At 37.9% G+C, this 20,285-nt stretch overlaps 1 protein-coding gene and 1 long non-coding RNA gene across 2 annotated transcripts in view; both read left to right on the forward strand.

The window, feature by feature from the left end:
* LOC5564678 (alpha-mannosidase 2) overlaps positions 1 to 20,285 on the forward strand; it is a 330,366-nt gene that overhangs the window by 296,120 nt on the left and 13,961 nt on the right. The window contains exon 5 of the mRNA XM_021837318.1: positions 1,772 to 2,102. Within this exon, the coding sequence (XP_021693010.1) occupies positions 1,772 to 2,102 (331 nt within the window). The remainder of the gene's footprint in view (positions 1 to 1,771; positions 2,103 to 20,285) is intronic.
* On the forward strand, positions 9,395 to 10,193 carry LOC110674035. Its single transcript, XR_002498589.1, has 3 exons — positions 9,395 to 9,442; positions 9,565 to 9,662; positions 9,735 to 10,193. It is a non-coding gene; the product is annotated as an uncharacterized LOC110674035 (long non-coding RNA).

Raw genomic sequence — 20,285 nt, forward strand, 5'->3', positions numbered from 1 at the left:
CTCGTCCTGGAATCCTTCCACAGATTCTTTCAGGAATCCTTCCAGAAAATTCCTTAAGAAATCCTTCCAGGGATTCCTCCAAAAATCCCTCCAGAGATTCCTCCAGGAATCCTTTCAGGCATTCCTCCAGGAATTTACACTCAAATAAAGATTTAAAAAAAAAAAAAAAACATTCCTCCAGGAATCCTTCCACAGATTCCTCCAGGAATCCTACCAAGGATTCTTCCAGGAATCCTTCCAGGGATTTCTCCAGAAATCCTTCCAAAGATTCCTCCAGGAATACTTCCAGGGATTCATCCAAAAATCTTTGCAGGGTTTCCTCCAGGAATCCTTCCACAGATTCCTCCAGGAATCCTTCCATAGATTCCTCCAGGAATCCTTCCAGGTATTCATCCAGGAATCCTTCTACAGATTCCTCCAGGAATCATTTCACAGATTCCTGTAGAAATCCTTCCAGTGATTCCTCCAGGAACCCTTCCATAGATTTTCCCAGGAATCCTTCCACAGATTTCTCCAGAAATCCTTCCACAAATTCCTCCAGGGTTTCCTCCAGGAATCTTTCCATGGATTCTTCATGGAATTCGTCAGTCGTCGTTCCTTTTGGAATTCCTACAGGGATTCTTGTTGGAATTCTATCAGTGATTCCTCCAGAAATCTGTTAAAGGATTCCTCCCGGAATCATTCAAAGGATTCCTAAAGGAATCGTTTCAATGATTGATCCAGTATTGATCCACAGAATCCTCCAGGAATCCTTCCAGGGATTTTTCCAGGAATCCTTCTAAGAATTCCTCCAGGAATCCTTCCAGGAATTCCCCCAGGAATCCTTCCAGGAATTCCTTCCTCTTAGAATTTGTGAGTCGACGTTCCTTTGGAATTCCTCCAGGGATTCTTTCTCAAATTCTTCCAGTGATTCCTCCAGGAATCTTTCAAAGGATTCTTTTAGGAAGCTTTAAAAGAATTCCTATCAAAGTATTCCTCCAGGAATTTTTTAAAGGATTCCTCCAGGAAACTTCCAAAGGATTCCTGAAGGAATCGTTTCAATGATTAATCCAGTATTGATCCACAGATTCCTTCAGGAATCCTTCCAGGGATTACTCCAGGAATCCTTTCAAATTTTTTTCCACGAATCACTCCAAAGATTCCTCCTGGAATCCTCATTCATGAATCCTTTCAGACATTCGTCCAGGAATTGAATGATGGATTCCTCGATTCAGAGATAACTTCAGGCGTCCTTTAATGATTCCTCCGTTTTGGTATGGCCTATTGCAATCTAACACGAAACCTCATACGGGGGAGGGGGTTGGCATTGTGACGATTTTTTTTTTCTATGAGTGATAACACTCTTCCAGCCATAATCCAGGTATTCTTTTGAGGGACATGGTTGATACAAAAAAATCAGCTTGAAGTTTGCCTGGGAAAAAAAAGTCTGGTAAGGGATTTCACAAATCGCAAATGGGTTCCTCAATTTCTTGTCAAGTCGCATAAATAAGGATTGCATTTAATATGAATTACCTTAAGACTCTGCAGAAGTATAGTTTTACACATTTGCATACCATTTTCCATATATAATCCAAGAAAGTTCACCGTTTATCTTCGTCTTGACCTTTCCCATCGCAAGAAAATCGTCTCACAAAACGTTCTTGTAAGAGAAACCCCTCGATTCACAAAATCTGCATTGCATTGACCCACTTTTCCTATACTTCCCCTCATCACGCAACACTAATCTGGGTTCATTTCCCGGTTTCTTCTTCTCCATCTCGTATTTTTGCAGATTAAGCAACCTTCATGCAGATCCGCACCACGGCGCCGGGAGCAATCCGAATGCAAACCAATCCTGGCACAGTTGGCTGCGGAACAATCTCAATTCGATCAACAACGGTGGCAACGGCAAGGATCGACCGCCCGGCCTGGGACCGGAAGTGTCCGACAGTGGAGGCTACCCGGATGGTGATGGGGGTGGAGGTGGTGTCGGGGCTGCTGCTGCAGCAGTGGCCGGAAGTCATCCGCCTCGGTTCAGCGCCAAGTGGGACGAATGTGTCGCACTGGAGGAAACCCCAACCGATATCACCACCGGCGATGAGTATGGAAATTTCGACTTCCAGGTGAGTGAACCTCTAGCATCAGCAGCTACTACAGTCGATAGGTTAAGTGTGATTATGAGCGTTGAGGGTGGGTGATTCAGCTTTTTGGGGAAGATTTCATGTCATGAATACTGGTGCTTCTCAGACCGTTATTATCAAAAAAAATGGCTTAACTGCATGTTTGTACAACATTATAAATAAAAGTCTTGTGGCTGATTTTAAAATTACGCCTTTTGGATGGTATAAGCCCACAATTTCAAATAGAAACGGTTACAGCTAACTCTCCATAGCTCGATATTCCATATCTCGATATAGAGTTGTAGAACCATACTAAATATTGGTTTTCGAAACTACCTCGATTGTCCCTCAAACCGCACTGATTATGCGTTCTATAACTCGATACTCCTTATTCGATGATGCTTTCAATATCGATTTATGGAGAGTTGACTGTATATCAAAAGAAAATATTTACCGTTATTATCAGAAGAAACATACATTTAATTGTATAAATTGTTCAAATTTTTTAAACATTACTGATGTTTTTGTAAGTGATAATTTATCGCAAACTTCAAAGTGTTTCATTATATTTGGGGATTGAAGAATTCATAAAAAGAAAGGTCGAAATTTTATCATGGCCCTTTTCATCCATCTCAACTAGGATTAGAAACTGTTAAAACTTAAACTCAGTTTTGGTTTGGTTTGTAGATAAAAATTCTTTATTTCGTCTGTCAGGTCATTATTGGTAGTCAATGTTCGATAGCGATGTAAATAATCCAATGTTTATAATTCAATATGATTCACATGATAATCCAATAGCATTACTCGCAACACTGAATTCAAGTGAGAATATTTATGAACCTATCTGCAGCAGAACATTTATAGCGCCCGCATACAACCTCGTATGCAAGTTCCCGTTGGATCTCGTTTGGGCATTATTGGAATAACATGACATACGTCATCAATCCTTCAATGCTGGATTGTTATTATTTTGATCGAATCTGATCATCGCGATCTCCTCGCGAATAGTTCCGCGATATTTCAACATTTCCCCTCAATCCGGACATTAAGGATGTTCAGCAGTTTCCTATGTTGAGCAGCTGGAAGTCCTTTGGTGAATGCATCAGCTGGTTGATCCACCGTCGAGATATATTCTATCTTTAGCTTCCTGCTCCTGACGAGTTCCCGGATGAACATGAACTTCAAATCAAGGTGTTTCATTCGTTGGTGACTTCGAGGTTCTTCAGTGAAGTTTATGCATGGAATGTTGTCTTCCATGATTATGAATGGAGAACTTTCTATGCCCAGTTCATTCAGAAGGTTTGTTAACCACAATCCTTCTTTAGCAGCTTGACAGAGTGAAATTAATTCAGCTTCTGTTGACGACAAACTAACCGTTTGTTGTCTTTTGGTTGACCAAGACACAAGATTGCCGGAAACAAGAAACGAATTTCCAGAAATTGATTTTCGATCATCGATGTCGTTGGCAAAATCGGCATCAGCAAAACCCAATAAAACGTTTGAGTGTTCTCTATTGCTGAATACGATTTTTGTGTTCATGGTTCCTCGCAAATAACGCAAAATGCGTTTCAATCCTGTCCAATGTGCATTTGAAGGGGAAGCTTGGTATTTGCTTAGGATATTTACTGCAGCACTGATATCAGGGCGTGATACTAATGCTAGATATTGCAAGCAGCCAAGCAATTCTTTGAATGGATGTGATGTTAATTCATCATCATTTGACTTGACCCATCGTACATTCGGATCTAGTGGAGTGCTAACTGGTTTTGATTCGGACATTCCAAATCTTTTTAGGATTTTCTCTGCATAACCTGCTTGAGATATTTCCATGATTTGGTTCTGATAATCTCGGTATATGTCCATACCCAAAAAGTGTTTCACTTCTTATAAATCTTTCATTTGGAATAGCTTCCCAAGTTCAGATTTTATCCAGTTTAGTTGTGATTCCTGTTTTCCAAGAATGAGTATATCGTCTACATATAAAATCAAAATCAAATCTTTTGCTCGAGACGTATACACACAACAGTCACTCTTTAATGGAATAAAACTCAGCTTTTTAATTTCGTCATCGAATTTCCTGTTCCAAGATCTACTAGCTTGTTTTAAACCGTACAAACTTTTCTGTAGACGTACGATTTGAGAATTACCTATCTCATCGTTTGGAAGCTTCATGAAGATCTTTTCCTCTAAATCTCCATAAAGAAAAGCTGTCTTAACATCCATTTGATGAATCAAAAGTCCATTCTTATTTGCGACTGACAAAATTGTCCTAACGCTTTCCATTCTGGCTACTGGAGCAAAAGTATCCTGGTAATCAAAACCAGGTCTCTGTGAGCAACCTTTTGCAACTAGCCGTGCTTTATAGCGGCCATCGTCTTTCACCGAAAAAACCCATTTCGAATGAATAGCTTTTTGGTTCCTCGGTAAACAGTTGACCACTGTCCAGGTTTTATTTTCATGAAGAGAATTTAATTCTTCATCGATGGCAATTTTCCAATTCTCCCAGTCCTCCCGTTTCTTCAATTCGGCTACTGTTTCTGGAGCATCTTCATCGAATGTTGCAGAAGCTATCTTGGCAGAACTCGGTTGGAATCTTTGGGGAACTTTTCTTTTCCGTGTACCACGTCTTAGCTCTGATTGCTGCTCATCGATGCCCTCATCCTCCTCAGCATCCGCGAAAACCTCATCAGACGTCTCGATTATTACAACTTCTTCTGCTTCCACTTCTTCCTCAGGCTCAGGAAGTCGAATCACCTCTTCTTCATCATCTTTGTTTGTTATGCTCTCATCTTCGTTGCAGATTGAAATTTCTTCCTCCTTATCTTCATTTTCGCAGTGTTTCTGCTCCCTCACAACAATTGGTAGATGAACATCTTCGGTTGTTGTATTACTGCGAACAATTGATTCATCAAAGACAACGTTTCTGGATATTCCAATTACTCGGTTGTTTTTATTCCACAACCGATATCCGTTATTCGCATAACCTACGAATGTCAATCGTTTTGTCTTCGAATCAAGCTTGTGACGTTTCTCTTTCGGAATTTGCTTGTAAGCATGGCTACCAAACATCTTTAGATTACTAAGGTCTGGTTTCCTGCCATTCCACATTTCAAAAGGCGTCTTGAGTTCAACAAGAGCATTTGTCGGAGACCTGTTAGTGACGTAAGCAGCCACATACAATGCTTCTCCCCACATTTCTTTCGAAAGTTCACTTTGATGAAGTAAAGCTCGAACCTTCTCCATTAGCGTTCGATTTATCCTTTCACTTACTCCGTTCTGCTGAGGAGTATAAGGAACGGTAAAAATCATTCTGATACCTTTATTCCTACAGTAGTCTTGGAAATCTTTGCCAAGATATTCTCTACCGTTATCGCAACGCATTTTAGACAACTTTTGACCAAAGTGAGCTGTTGCCATTGCTTCGTATTCTTTAAAACGATCGAATACGTCACTTTTTCTTTTAATGAGATAAACAACAGTGAAATGGGTAAAATCATCGGTAAAGGTGACGAAATACCGATACCCATCGTAGGTGGATTGCTCCATATACCCGCATACATCTGTATGCACTAATTCAAGTGGCCGACTTGATCTGGGTAATTGCATAGAAAGAAACTTCTTGCATGATTGTTTGCCTGCTAAACAACTCTCGCAAACTTCATACTGTTTGACTAAATCATTTGATGAAATATCTATTCCATCAACCATATTGTTTTTGAGCAGTTTTTCAAGCCCCGAAAAACTAAGATGACCGAGCCGTTTATGCCAATCGGTTAGACTTACCTTCCTTTGACTAAACAACGCTGCTAGGTCGACAGTATGCTCCAAAAACATATCAACGCAATACAAACCATTTTTATCTTTCCCCTCAGCGATAACCTCGCCTTTATCTTCAATTCGAACCTCTTTATCCTGAAAAGTGACCCTTTTCCCCATGGAATTAATCTTTCTGACTGAAAGGAGGTTTTCTTCGAGATTGGGAATGAAAAGAACATCGTACAATTCAATACGTTTTATTTTGTTCAAGCCAACAACCGATTTCAATGTTACCTTTCCTTCCTTCACAGCCTGTAGGGTCTCCCCCGACTTTGCTGTGCTGATGGTAACCGGTGTTGCCAGCTTCACCGCTCTCTGTAACAATTTTTCGTCGTTCACCATGTGGCTTGAAGCTCCAGAGTCCACAGCAAACGATACCTTCCGAGATTCCTTCTTCTTTTCTCCTGCTAGCATCGCATGACCTTGGTGATGAACAAACCGCTTCTTCTTCTTCTTTAACGCCGGGCATTTATTTTTGTAGTGTCCTGGCTTTCCACACCCAAAACACTCAATTACTCTTCTGGTCGTTTTTAGCGCCACGTCTGGCACCACTGGCTCATCATCGACCTCCATCGTCTCGCTTTGCTCCGCATCCAACAGCATTCGTTTTATCTCCACTAACGGCTTCTTGCAGAGTTCATCGCACGGCAAAACGGTCAATGCTCCCTTGACGTGCTGATATCGCTTCGGTATGGCTATCATCAGAGCGGCCATCTTCTCCGATTGATCCATTCGAGTACCCATCCGATCTAGCTCCCGGATTATCGTCTCGTACTCGTCGAACAAGGCCGAAATAGAAGTATGTTTTCTATTTTTGATCGAAAACAATCGATCACGCATGGCAATCATAACGCCCGTTCCAACTTTTTGGTAGGTTTTCACCAATAGATCCATAGCCTCCTTTGCGTATGAGACTCCGATTAGCTTGTTAAGGACGTCATTGTTCACCCACATAACAATTTCATCCAGAGCGTTCATGTCGTCGTTGATTCTCTTACGCAGCTTTGCCTTTCTCACTTCCTCTTGAGCTTCCGAATTACCCGCCACGGGAGTGGCGTATTCTTCTTCGTACGGAGTACGAACCAACGTATGGATGAGGTCCATCATAGAGAGGTGGTGCTCCATCCTCCACTTCCATGCCGCAAACATCCTCTCCGACCCATCGAAGATATGGGCACGATCTCGTACAGCAACGGCGGTATACGGCAGCTGCCGTTCGAAGGCTCCTCTCTCGGTCCGATTCTCAACCTCCTGTCGCTGGTTTGCAGGTTGACCACCTGCCTTGACTTCGACATCGTTCACAGACATCTTTCGATTTCTTCAAAAAAACTTGATCGTTGAAGAAAAATAAATCTTGCTCAGTTGACTACTGGGCCCATAACCTGTTAAAACTTAAACTCAGTTTTGGTTTGGTTTGTAGATAAAAATTCTTTATTTCGTCTGTCAGGTCATTATTGGTAGTCAATGTTCGATAGCGATGTAAATAATCCAATGTTTATAATTCAATATGATTCACATGATAATCCAATAGCATTACTCGCAACACTGAATTCAAGTGAGAATATTTATGAACCTATCTGCAGCAGAACATTTATAGCGCCCGCATACAACCTCGTATGCAAGTTCCCGTTGGATCTCGTTTGGGCATTATTGGAATAACATGACATACGTCATCAATCCTTCAATGCTGGATTGTTATTATTTTGATCGAATCTGATCATCGCGATCTCCTCGCGAATAGTTCCGCGATATTTCAACAGAAACCATTACTTCCATGTAGATGCAACCCGACTCAGTCCCATCTACATTGCCAGACAATAGATATCAATTATGAATCAAAATTCACTTTGAACTAAATTGTAACTAGCTCGTTGACAACAAAAGGAACCGTACCGGAAGCCATCGGAAGGCAGCTAAGCTCAGCATGCGGTTAAACTTTACCGTCCAACAGCTTCCAATTCTCGGCAAGTTTATTTGTTAGAAACTCGTCCTTTGGTTCCGTTTGGGCCGCAGTCAGACTCTGGCCACACAGAGGTTCAGTTTTCTAAAAAGCTGACAAAAACCTAATATTTATGCATGGTTTTTAGTTCAAGAATAAAGCCAAACTTTCATCTACATATATCTACTTGGCATCATGTTCAATGAGCACTTCCACAGTTATTAACTAAGAGCTTACTTTGCCAAAGTTGCCATTTTTCGCATTTTTATCTCGTGTGACAGGTACGATGATAACTGCTCGGCTAAGAAAGGCCCATCCTTTTGCCTTATTATTCATTTTGTTTTTAAGTTGAGAGCCTCAAAATGTGAAAAAATGTTTAATAGTCAGATTAATACTTGTAAAATATTAGGAATGCGTAATTTCCGCAATGATTTTTTAAATCTGGACTACTATGGTCCAGTTGGGCTTCTGTTCGGGCTCTGAGGGAAACCACATTTGCATTGTGGTCAGGAGTCAAATGTTCCGTTCCGCGTTGTGCACTCCGTAGCGTGTACATATGTGCCTACAACTTTCCAAATAAATGGGTTAAAACCTAGAGTCTGGGAAAGCGATTGGTGCGTACACTGAAATAAGTTCAATCGTAAAATGAACGACCACTGAGTAGTAAAATGAACAATGGTCAAAAAGTGTCGAAATTACTAGAATATCAGTTAAAATTATCATTATTTCGTTATTTTAACAATCTCTCAGGTCATTATATTATGGTAAATTTAAGAACACAAAGTCTTTGAAAACCTCATACACATTTTGACAATTTATGGCTCAGTCAACTATCTTCATTGTTCACAAGATAATGAAATTCTTAATTTGGCAATATTTACAATGTAAAAATTACCGACATCGAAATGAGTTTTCTCAACCGTTCTTGTTTATACACTGTCCTCCATTTTGTTTTTCATCTGGTTGCGTAAATGTTGCAACGCGGGAAAAGTTTTTTAAATTTTCCTATCTAAAAAGTGTTAAAAAAACATTAAAAACTATGTCAATATAGAGATGGTCGGGTTTCACATTTTTCAAACCCGAACCCGACCCGTACCCGACTTGTTTTATTTCTTCAAACCCGGACCCGACCCGAACCCGAGACAATAATTGAAAAGCAAACCCGGACCCGACCCGAACCCGAAAGTTTTTCGCTGTGTAAACCCGAACCCGACCCGAAACCCGAAATTTTTTTGTAAGAAAACCCCGAATAAAACCCGAGTTTGAAAAGATGGTCAATTTATCGTTTCTGATGCATAGGGAAGCTTTTAGGTTGTTACTCTGTTCACAATTCTCACCAAACCTGACCTAAACCCGACTCAAACCCGACTTTTTGTAAGCCCGAACCCGACCCGTACCCGATAATTTTGTAGCCTTCAAACCCGACCCGAACCCGAACCCGAAAAATTTCAAATTTTCAAACCCGAACCCGACCCGAACCCGTCGGGTTCGGGTTCGGGTCGGGTTTCGGGTTTGAAAACCCGAGACCCGACCATCTCTAGTCAATAAGTAGCGCAGACTGGGAAGAATATACATACAGTGATTGTTGGTAAGTACACATTTCGTAGGACTTGCTTCAATCCTCATTTGTTTGTTGATGTGAACGAATAATGAAGGAAAACAATTTGATTAGTCACAGCTCAGAATACATTTGACGATATTTCTTTACAGCAAATAAAGTTCAGTTCGCTCTTCGATCGTAGCAGAGCAGATAGCAGTTATTATCAACACAAGGTTCGCTGATGAAAAAGATGTATATATAAAAAATGGTAAGGCAATATCCATTCGCATATTGAGAGGAAAACATGGCCTCTCATTTAGTGAAATTGTGATTTTTTCAGTTGTGGATGGATTCGTCACTTCCTCGACAGACGCTAACCATACTTCGAAAAGTGCTTTTACATTTCAGGAGTCCAGAAACCTAATCGAACAAAATCACATCCAGCTTTCAACTGCAGTGCATGCTCATATTCATTTAATATTATGTCATATAACTACAAAAAGTTAAATAAAACTGTTATCTATGTTATATTTGCAAAGAAACAATATAATTATCTCTAAATACCATAACGATTTTACCATGCTACAACACAATCAAGATAACCGTTTTTCTAGTATATTTAACGGATTCATAGTAGATTTATTAGTAGAGGCACCAACCTCGCAAAACCCTTGCCATAATGGTAAAATATACAATTCTTGTTCTCATATCAATAATGAAATCACTTCGGTTGAAAAACGTTGGTGCAAGTCTGTCAATTCTAACCCCGATTGTAGTAATTTCCACCATCAACCTTCTTTCAGTGTATGCTGTTCTTCCGTGCCTACGCAAAGTAGGTACCAGTGCAAAATGGTAATGTCAGGAAAGCGAGTTAATATTTGCAGGGCAGTGGTCGAATTCAACTTGATACTTTCTGCGGTTTTGTTACTTTTGACCATTGACTTTTCCTGTCATTAGATTGGCTTTAGTGGTAAGTCGACGTATCTGTAGGATTGGTATTTCGTTGCATAGACAATTTCGTATAGTTGATTCCTCTCTTGCCAAATTGTGCGCTGCTTGCAGTCACTGGTTTTCAACCTTTTTTTTTGTATACTATGTTTGAGGAAAACTAAACGCTAAATTCAGTGTAGTCTTCAAATCATTATGGCTAACGCATAAAACGATTAAGTTTTATGCGTTAGCCATAACGTTAGCTATTGAAACGAACGAATTTCAAGTCATCGTGCTATATGTTTTGTTGATTTCCATCCTAACGTTCTACTATTATAGATTCTGATAGAATCCTGTACAGGATTCTTATAGAATCTTCCTTAGTATTCTGGTAGAGTCCTTCATAGGATTTCGATAGCATACTTCTTAGGATTCTGAGAGACATTCAATTGAGTTCTTCTCAGGGTTCTGATAGAAACTTTCTTAGGATTCTAAGAAAGTCTTTCTCAGAATTCTGAAAGAATCCTTCTTACGTTGTTCTGGAAGAATGCTTCAAATGATTCTGATAGAATCGTTCTCAGGGTTCTGATAGAATTCTTCTAAAGATTCTGACGGAATCCTTCTCAAGGTTCTGATAAAACATGAGATTCTGATAGAATTCTTCCCAAGATTCACATGTTATCCTTCGTAGAATTTATCTGTTCGTATCCTACTTAGAAATCCAAAACAATCCTTCTCATGACTTTGATAGAATTCCTTTTAGGAATTTATTCTGAAAATTCTGATAGAATCCCTCTCTGGTTTCTGATAGATCGCTTCTCAGGATTCCTTTACGAAATTCTAATAGGATCCATCATAGAATCCTTCTCAGAATTCCGTAGCATCTTTTTGAGGATTTCGACAGAATCACTTCCAGAATTATGATAGAACCTTTCTCAGGATTCTGATAGAATTCTTCTGAGCATTCTGATAGGAAACATCTCAGGCTTCTAAGATAATATTTCTCATGATGCTAATAGAACTCTTCTCAGAATGATGATAGAACTTTCCTCAGTCTCTTAGGTTCCTGATAGAATTTACCAGATCCTTATAGGACCCTTCTAAGAAATATGAATTCTTCTCGGGGATATGATAGAAGCCTTCTCAGGGTTCTGAAAGGATACTTTTCAGGAATCTAATAAAACTTCTTTTCAAGTTCTTCCAAATTCATAGCAGGTTACGTTCTTCAAAATAAACTTCAAAAATCTACCGTCACTCAATCTTTGTGAAATCTTGGAAAACGACTCAGGAATAAATTGTGAAAAATATATGTTCGGTTATTTGCAGCCATCGCACCAGTTCGCATCGTTTTTACGAGGATTTCTCTAGGGAATTATCAACGATTCCACCACAGTTCTTAAGAGTTTTAGAATAGTTTTTTTTTCTGGTTTGAATTTAAAAGCAGATTGAGTATTGTACCTTTTAATTCCGCCCTGATTACATTATCTTTTGACAGATACGCGTATTTCGACTACCCCTTGTAGGTTTTATTAGATTCTCTTCGTAGAGATTCTATTCAGAGGAGTTCAAACACGTAGAAAAGTTTTTCAGATTTTGTTCTTAGTCTCAAATAATTTAATAAATGCTTACAAATGCTGACGTATTTTCAAGTTTGCTTAGTTCCAAAGTTATTTTCAGGTATTTCTTCAGTATTATATCTTAATTTCCTCCCACGATTTACACCATTTTCTTTTCCAATATTTGAGATATCATTTCATTAAGAACTGTCTGGGAAATTCCTCAAAAAATGATTTTGACGATTTTTACATGGAGTTTTCATAGCAGAGCTTCTAAAGGATTATCAGATGTAACATCTTAAGAGTATCAAGATAAGAAAAACTTGCCCAACATTTTGGATAACATTCTTAACAAAAAAATTGATCCTTAAGAGAAGGAATTGGCAGTATTTTAATAATAATGCCTGCAAAGAATTCAAGAGAATCGGAGAGAGCATTAGTAAAAATTTCAATCGAATACTTTGTGAAAATTTTTGAAAAGTTTCTGGATAAATTTCCCAAGTAGTTTGTTGAGAGACCTTTGCTTGAATTCCAAGAAAACTCATAAAGTAATTCCTTGTACTTTTAAACACGATATGCTTTTCTTTACACTGTTAAATACGATGATATATCTTGAAGATTTTCTTCCTTCTAGATGGATTCCTCAAAGGAATTCATTGAAGAACTCCTTCCCAAATATCTTCATAAATTCCAGAGTTACACTCCCGTGCCAAAGTTTGGATTCAACCCCCCAAAAAAACATACAAAATTGTTTTGTCCATATCTCTGTAATTACACGTCCATTGAAAATTTCTATGGGGCATTCGACATTCTTACTTCATAGTTATTTGTTGTATTTTGTTATCTAACCTTTTACTAAATGTGATATTTTTCAAAAATAAAAAAAATTAAAAAAACATGGCATTAGGTCGACTAGAATTTTAAAATGCGTTATTAGAACCAACGGTAATCTTCTATTCGAACAAAAGAATTTATGGAAAATCTGAAAACTGTTTAATACAAATAACTTTTGATTATATCACTGTTTTTCAACCAATTGCAATAGTTGATGGCATATTTATAAATTGGTATGAGATTTCACAGAATTTTCGTGGTTAAGCAGGGGAACTGGGTGTAAAATGCGCCGTTGGGGTAAAACGCGCAACCATCGTTTTTAACGAACGACGTGCTGTGGGACGCTGTTTTCCACCCGAGATCATAGAAAATGTATTACAATGCTTCTCTATATATATTTTTAAGTGTTTTCCTGGCGAAAATCGTGAAAACTCGAGAAAACGTTTTTCGCTGTAATTTTGGTCATTTTTCAGGTCGATAAACAACAAAACTTTTGAAACTATCACCCTGTTTTCCTATGCCTAATATATTGTTCGTCACGTCATCATAGACGCCCCCCTTCCCCTAAAATGCTACGTCATTTATGGACGATCCCTAAGTTGCACTACATTTTGATCTAGATCATCTCTTAGTTATCTAGATCAAATCCAAAGAGGTCAAAATGTAGTACAACTTAGTCCAAAATGCTTTGTTGAAGATTCCAAACCTCAATCATATATACCCAGAGCACTGATATGCCTCGTTAGAGATGCTCAAAATATGTTTTTGCTTCACATGTATTATTTTTCTAGGTAACCAGGGTCATTCGGGTTAGAAAAACCTTAAATCATCGGTTATATTTGACACGATTCTAATTTACTTTCCGACGCTTACTACACTCAAATAGCACTAGCAAACTGTGCAAACAACGCGTTGCTAGGGCAGAAAAAAAACAAAACAAAACACACTGATGCTGCAGCGTACTCGTGACTGTGTACTGTACGGTTGTACCGGTTTCTAAACATCGGATTGAACTTTGTTTCTCCAAACATAAGTTCGGGTTTAGGTACGGTTCGTGAGCTGCTTCGTGGTTTCGGTTTGAACACGAAGACAGGGTTCGAAGCGAGTACGAAAAGAACTATACCCAACGTGTTTGATGTTCGTTTGGGAAGACTGGTAGGGACCATCGAGTGTATAACCAAGTGTATAACAAAAACTGATGAAAAAATTGAAGAAAAACTGGAAGAGCTTTAAAAAGAATCCCAAGTGGGTTTGCAAGAAGAAGCACTTTTGGAATTTTGAAATTAAATTTTAAAATCTAATTCTAACAAAATTGTTATTAGCTTACATTTTTTACTTTAGGCAGATGGGCATTTCAGAGCAATTCCTGGGTGAACACCTAAAGAAATTTATTTAAAAATCTTGAACAAGGTTTTGAATTGATCCTATGAGTTTGCACTAGAATATTTCTGTATTAATTCATTGGATAAAAAAAGTTATTTAAAAGTTTCTTACGTTGGCAAAAAGACCAAGCGGGTCCCGGGCGATCCTTAAAATGTAAATAGACCAGTGAATAAATTGTCACCCAACACGCAGCAACAAAGACAATGTCACCTCCTATTCTTGTTGCAACAATTTTAATCCGCAACATGAGTTTGTCATCACCTGAACAGAATATGACAAAGATCGATCACCACGTGCGCGGCGATTTTCTGGGCTTCGCATTGCAATTTTCGAGAACTTTCTCCGTGTTGGTAAACATTGACACATTATCAAACAGCATCCATAAAACAAATTTGGTTTTGTGTTTAAAATAACTGATTAATTGCGAGTTGAAAAGTTTGCAACAATGTTGCGCTCTGTGATTGTCATGACAATTTTGATTTTGATTGTGTCCTTATCCGCAACAGTTGCGACAAACGGTTGTGAGCGAGCTTGCTTTGTTGTTTGTTTTTCGTCTACTTTGATGATAATTTGATTCACTGAAATAGACCATAAGAACGTAGCATAGTTCCATTGTATAACTTGTCAAAAATATATTTTCTGGAGTTCTCAACATTATTAAAAAAAAAAATCTTTGATTTACTGTGCGACTACCAAACGTATTCTCATTACTAGCAAAACTTCATAAATTCAACTGAACCACGTTTCATACATTTCTTCTGTGGCGCACAAGCACAATGCTTCCTCCAATGGTTATGAAATTATAATTTTCCACCTATCATTTCTCGTCCCATCTCATCGACTTTTCCTTTATGGCTGGCAGCTTAGGTCATAGTTTCCCAAACTGTGGGTCGCGATCCCCAGGGTCGACAAAAGGTTTGGAGTTTTAGCAGAGAGAGGTTCAGACGTTTGTATTTTATTATATATTTTTGACTACTGGTCTTTAGTCTTGACGGATTCCCTTCCGATATGCTGATGAAGTATTTATAACTAAAGCATTGGACCATCTTCTCTTCTTCTTGGTAATTCGTTCCAAACTGGAAAGAGTCTTATTTTCAGCATAGAGTTCTGATTGCTTTTCCCCAGTTATTAACTGAGAGCTTTTTGCTAACGTTGCAATTTTGCACTCGTATGTTATGTGCCAAAGGCACGATGCTACAAAATTTAAAGATGACGCAGACTCTTTCAGCATAGTTTTGTTTTATAGCTGTGAACTAATCTACAATCCACAAATGAATCGATCGAAGTTATTCAAATCTGAATAATTAATGAGATATATAAGGTTATTCATGATAACGAACCAGTCATCAAGGTTAGGCAAAGCTCCTCAATGTGAAATACATATTTCGAATGTTTATCCTTTTTAGTTTTATATAAAGTTCAATTCCTATCGTATTTTTCTGGTCGGTCGTGAAAAATAAGCCGGACCAGGTGGGTCAGACATCCAAAAAGTTTTGGAACCTTTGGCTTGGGTGGTTTCGACGTTCATGGCTTCCGGTAGAGACAATGTCACTTACCGCAACCAACAAGAAGCTGTAGGTCAACTACTTGGTCTGTCTGCACAGGAAAGCGTGGTTGATGGGGAACACGACTAGACAACTGCTCCATAAATACCAACAACGACCCTTTATGATGATGTTAAGGACCATGCAGGGTGCCTATCATCATCGTTAATATTGCATTGTCAATGCTAAAACGGATTCCAAACAGGAGTTATGTCGGTTGGTAATAAAGTTCTATGCTCCAGCAAAAGTGATAGGCTTGTAGGTGGAGTTGGAGGTATTTAAATTAGGGATTCTTTGCAAGCTTCCGATTTCTCTTGAGTGTTGAGTTTTTCGGTCTCATATCTGCATTGCTTTTACCAAACGATTGATCGCCAACCATTTCTTGCAACTCATCTTTCAAATCCAGATAAGAAAACACTTTTCAAACTTCTAATGAAAAATTTTCTTCTACCCTTCCAGTATGAATCCCTTAAATTAACGCGCGCCCATGAAAGTAAAACAATTTTCACCAAATTTCCTCACTCTGCAACACGGATAGCTACATCGTCACCTCCCTTTTTCGCCCGACAAGTGTTACTGAAAGTATCCACAGCAACTTTTCGTCGAGGGTTAAAAATAAAATTTTAATCAAAACTCTGGTCCTGAAGCAAACGGCGGACCATAATATAAACATGCCAAACGCGAGAAGCCAACCGAGGAAGGAGTTTCGTTCGCCCGTTCGCCATCCTAAACGCGAATGGAAAACTTTTTATCGCCAATCAATCTTTCGACAACCAACCAGAGTGAGAAACGGAGAACACGGTTAAACGAAATTACACAAAATTGAGGAAAATTTGCAGCAAATCCTGCTCTTCTGGACCAATACATGATGTGTGTAATTTAAACAAATTCTGAAAAACCATTCCAGGATTGATTTCTTCTTCTTTTTCACAAAAAGTATATGACACATAAAGAAACTTCGTAATACTTAGCATTTCTGTCGGTACCGTGAAATTTGAGAGAATTAAACATAACTCAACACAAAATCGAATTCTCAGGATATATTAAAATTACACCATGGTGAATTTGTGTAACTTTATTTTAGAGAGAATGCACTCTCTCTGCGAAACCTCACTGGCTTGGGTGTAAAATCAAAGATGATGATGATCTTCTTAACTGGCAGCAAGACCATCTTTGGTTGATTCATCAGCGTCCAGTCAAAGTTCTTCGCATTTCAGCATAGAGCTATATGACGCGGTCTGACTTTTATATTGTGATGCTAAAAACTGGAAGAGGTGTCGAACTGCTCATCCAATTTGGTGGTGTAAATTTACGAAGCAATCTATCTATTCATTCGCCACTGTACAGCAGGGTAGTTGGAGGAATCGGTATAAAATGGGCCGTTGGGATAAATGGACATATCAGCAATCTAACTTGTGTTTGAACTTGTGCTTTTAATCAGTTGAAAGATATCAGGCTTGTAACTACCAAATGTCAAAAATCTTTTAGCTTTCCAGAATTTCTAACATGGGGTCCACTTTAACCCAGTCGCCCTCAACTAGTCGTTGAAATCGAATGAAAAACTTTCTTCATTTTTCTGGGTGTTGCGAAGAATGAGTCGTTTTGCAGCTTGTAAAATTTGCAGCTATGTGAGAACGTTCTTTGCAATCGTTATAGATATCAACCACGTTAGTTTTTTTCTTCACATCTATTGGAGCAGTTATTCTACACCACGAATTCCCTATCAAGTGAATACCATAACCGTATAGACAGAGCCGTAACGTTGCCTCATGGCGCCCTTTCCAAGCCCCCATTTGAGCGCCCGCTAGTTAAAGTCAAAACTTATTTTTGTATTTATTTTCATGAAAGTTTTCGTTAAACATACCATAAAAATGGCAATGAATCTTTGAGCTGTTAAGTGGAATACCTATAAATGAATGAAAAACCGGATTTAGTACTATACCATTTAATTCCGCTAGAGTTTGTATTCTTTGACAGATACGCGTATTTCGACCTCAACTGTAATGCCTTCTTCAGTGTCGTGTACTCGAGTCGAGTTTAGTACTAAATTCGGGTTTTCATTAATGTATGCCATAAAAAATATATCATATTTTTTCCGGAATTCTATAAAAATTTCAATCTAAACTCGTCAAATAAATCCTCAAACTTAGGAAGTATATACGTAAAATTGAAATACATTGAACAGTTGGTTAAATTTAGGCAAAAATGTTTGTTGAGAAGAACTGTCTAAGAATACTGTTGTTCAAAAAAATAGAAGAAAAATCCAACATATATGTGTTTATAAGGCATGAAACAAACCTGCTAGAACTAATGTATGCATAAAGCATTAATTTAAATTTTAAATTTTGGTGAAATGCATTGACCAAGATAAAGTGTTCTTTGGAGTACCGTAAAACGGGGTAACTTTGATAGTTTTTTCGAAGAAAACTTGAATATTTTTGCATGCTGTTTCAAAGGTTTACAATTTATATTTTTAAAACAAGTACTGGTATCCTAGCTATCGATTACAGTCGATAAATTGGCAAAAGATTCATTTTGAATGGATATATAATTTTTCATATAATCGAAAGTTGGTTTTCTGTTTTGGGGTACCGTAAAACGGGGTAACTTTGATAATGCGGGTAACTTTGATAGTGCGTAACCCATCGCATACTAAATGAAATATCATAATTTCTGTTAATCTGTTAAGCAAAACGTATGCAAAACTAAAAAATATTAGTATCACACTTCATGTAAGAGCGGTTTTCATTTAAATCATGAACATTTTATGCTTTTTATACGAATTAAAAAATTTACACAATTTTAGCATTTTCAAAACGCTTACAAACAATCTGTTCTACGATCACTATTTGATGTAGTTTTGAATTGTTGGCAACTTATCTTTGATAGCCTAGTTATCATAGAACTTGATTACGGTCTCAAATCTCTTAGCGAAAAGCATATTCACAAACTGGGACTATTTTTGTAATCTAAGTCAGAAATTTCCATATAACGTTAAATGCCTAGAGGTATGCAATGCCCTACAAATGTTCGTTATTCAGTCAATTTTGTTCGAAACATACTCCATTATCAAAGTTACCCCAAAACAGAAAACCAACTTTCGATTATATGAAAAATTATATATCCATTCAAAATGAATCTTTTGCCAATTTATCGACTGTAATCGATAGCTAGGATACCAGTACTTGTTTTAAAAATATAAATTGTAAACCTTTGAAACAGCATGCAAAAATATTCAAGTTTTCTTCGAAAAAACTATCAAAGTTACCCCGTTTTACGGTAACTTTGATAATGGAGTATGTTTCGAACAAAATTGACTGAATAACGAACATTTGTAGGGCATTGCATACCTCTAGGCATTTAACGTTATATGGAAATTTCTGACTTAGATTACAAAAATAGTCCCAGTTTGTGAATATGCTTTTCGCTAAGAGATTTGAGACCGTAATCAAGTTCTATGATAACTAGGCTATCAAAGATAAGTTGCCAACAATTCAAAACTACATCAAATAGTGATCGTAGAACAGATTGTTTGTAAGCGTTTTGAAAATGCTAAAATTGTGTAAATTTTTTAATTCGTATAAAAAGCATAAAATGTTCATGATTTAAATGAAAACCGCTCTTACATGAAGTGTGATACTAATATTTTTTAGTTTTGCATACGTTTTGCTCAACAGATTAACAGAAATTATGATATTTCATTTAGTATGCGATGGGTTACGCACTATCAAAGTTACCCGCATTATCAAAGTTACCCCGTTTTACGGTATTAGTAAATGCACCAGGCATTCCTAAAGAGACTCTTATAGATACTGTTTAGAATTAGTTATTAGTTCATTTTTTGATAGAAAACAACAGATGATCTCGTCAATGAAATTCTCAGCAAAAAAAAAATTATCTCCGAAAAATAAAAGAGTTTAAACATTTTTACCATAAATTTGTAATATGCCAAAGATTTATGGTGAAAATGTTTTATAGAAAAAATGTCTAGGATTTCATCAGAAAATCGGGTAAGATTCCTTGCAACTTGTGCCCAGGACAATATGACAATGAGAACCGGGATTATCACATTATTCTGCTCATGAATCCATGCAAAGTATTCAGACTAGTATTCCGTCCATGTAGTATTCCGATAGATTGACACCAAATATTCAATATTTTTCTTCTTCGTCCACCTTCTTTTTCCGAAACGGCACGGAAGTTCGAACAAATCTTCGTCGCCAATGTAATAATGTGAGAACACAACCTGTTCAGATAAGTACTGGAAAATTAATGACATTTATGGTACGTTTACTTTCTCAGCCTACTGTGACATTCTTCCTCATCTCAGCTAGAGTGCCTGTAAACAAAAGTGACGTCATGTACCAGTTTTGACAGGTCTCCTGCTCGATTGGAACGCGGATTTGTATGGAAATGACAGTTCGCCGCTGTTCCAATTTTGACATTGACGCCACTCTTATCTAAATCCACTCTGATCTCAGCCTACTACAATGTGCTCTTGATATTTGGTTTACTTTGATTTAGGCAATAATTTCTTTTAGCACTAACATTTTCCATTTCTCGAACTTTGTCACAATTGGTATGATGGCGCTTTCTTCGTAACATTCTGAACGAACAACATCTAACGGGGTTTGCAACCGGACT

The sequence above is a fragment of the Aedes aegypti genome, chromosome 1, assembly GCF_002204515.2.
Source record: "Aedes aegypti strain LVP_AGWG chromosome 1, AaegL5.0 Primary Assembly, whole genome shotgun sequence".
In the NCBI taxonomy this organism is placed as follows: Eukaryota; Metazoa; Arthropoda; class Insecta; order Diptera; family Culicidae; genus Aedes; species Aedes aegypti.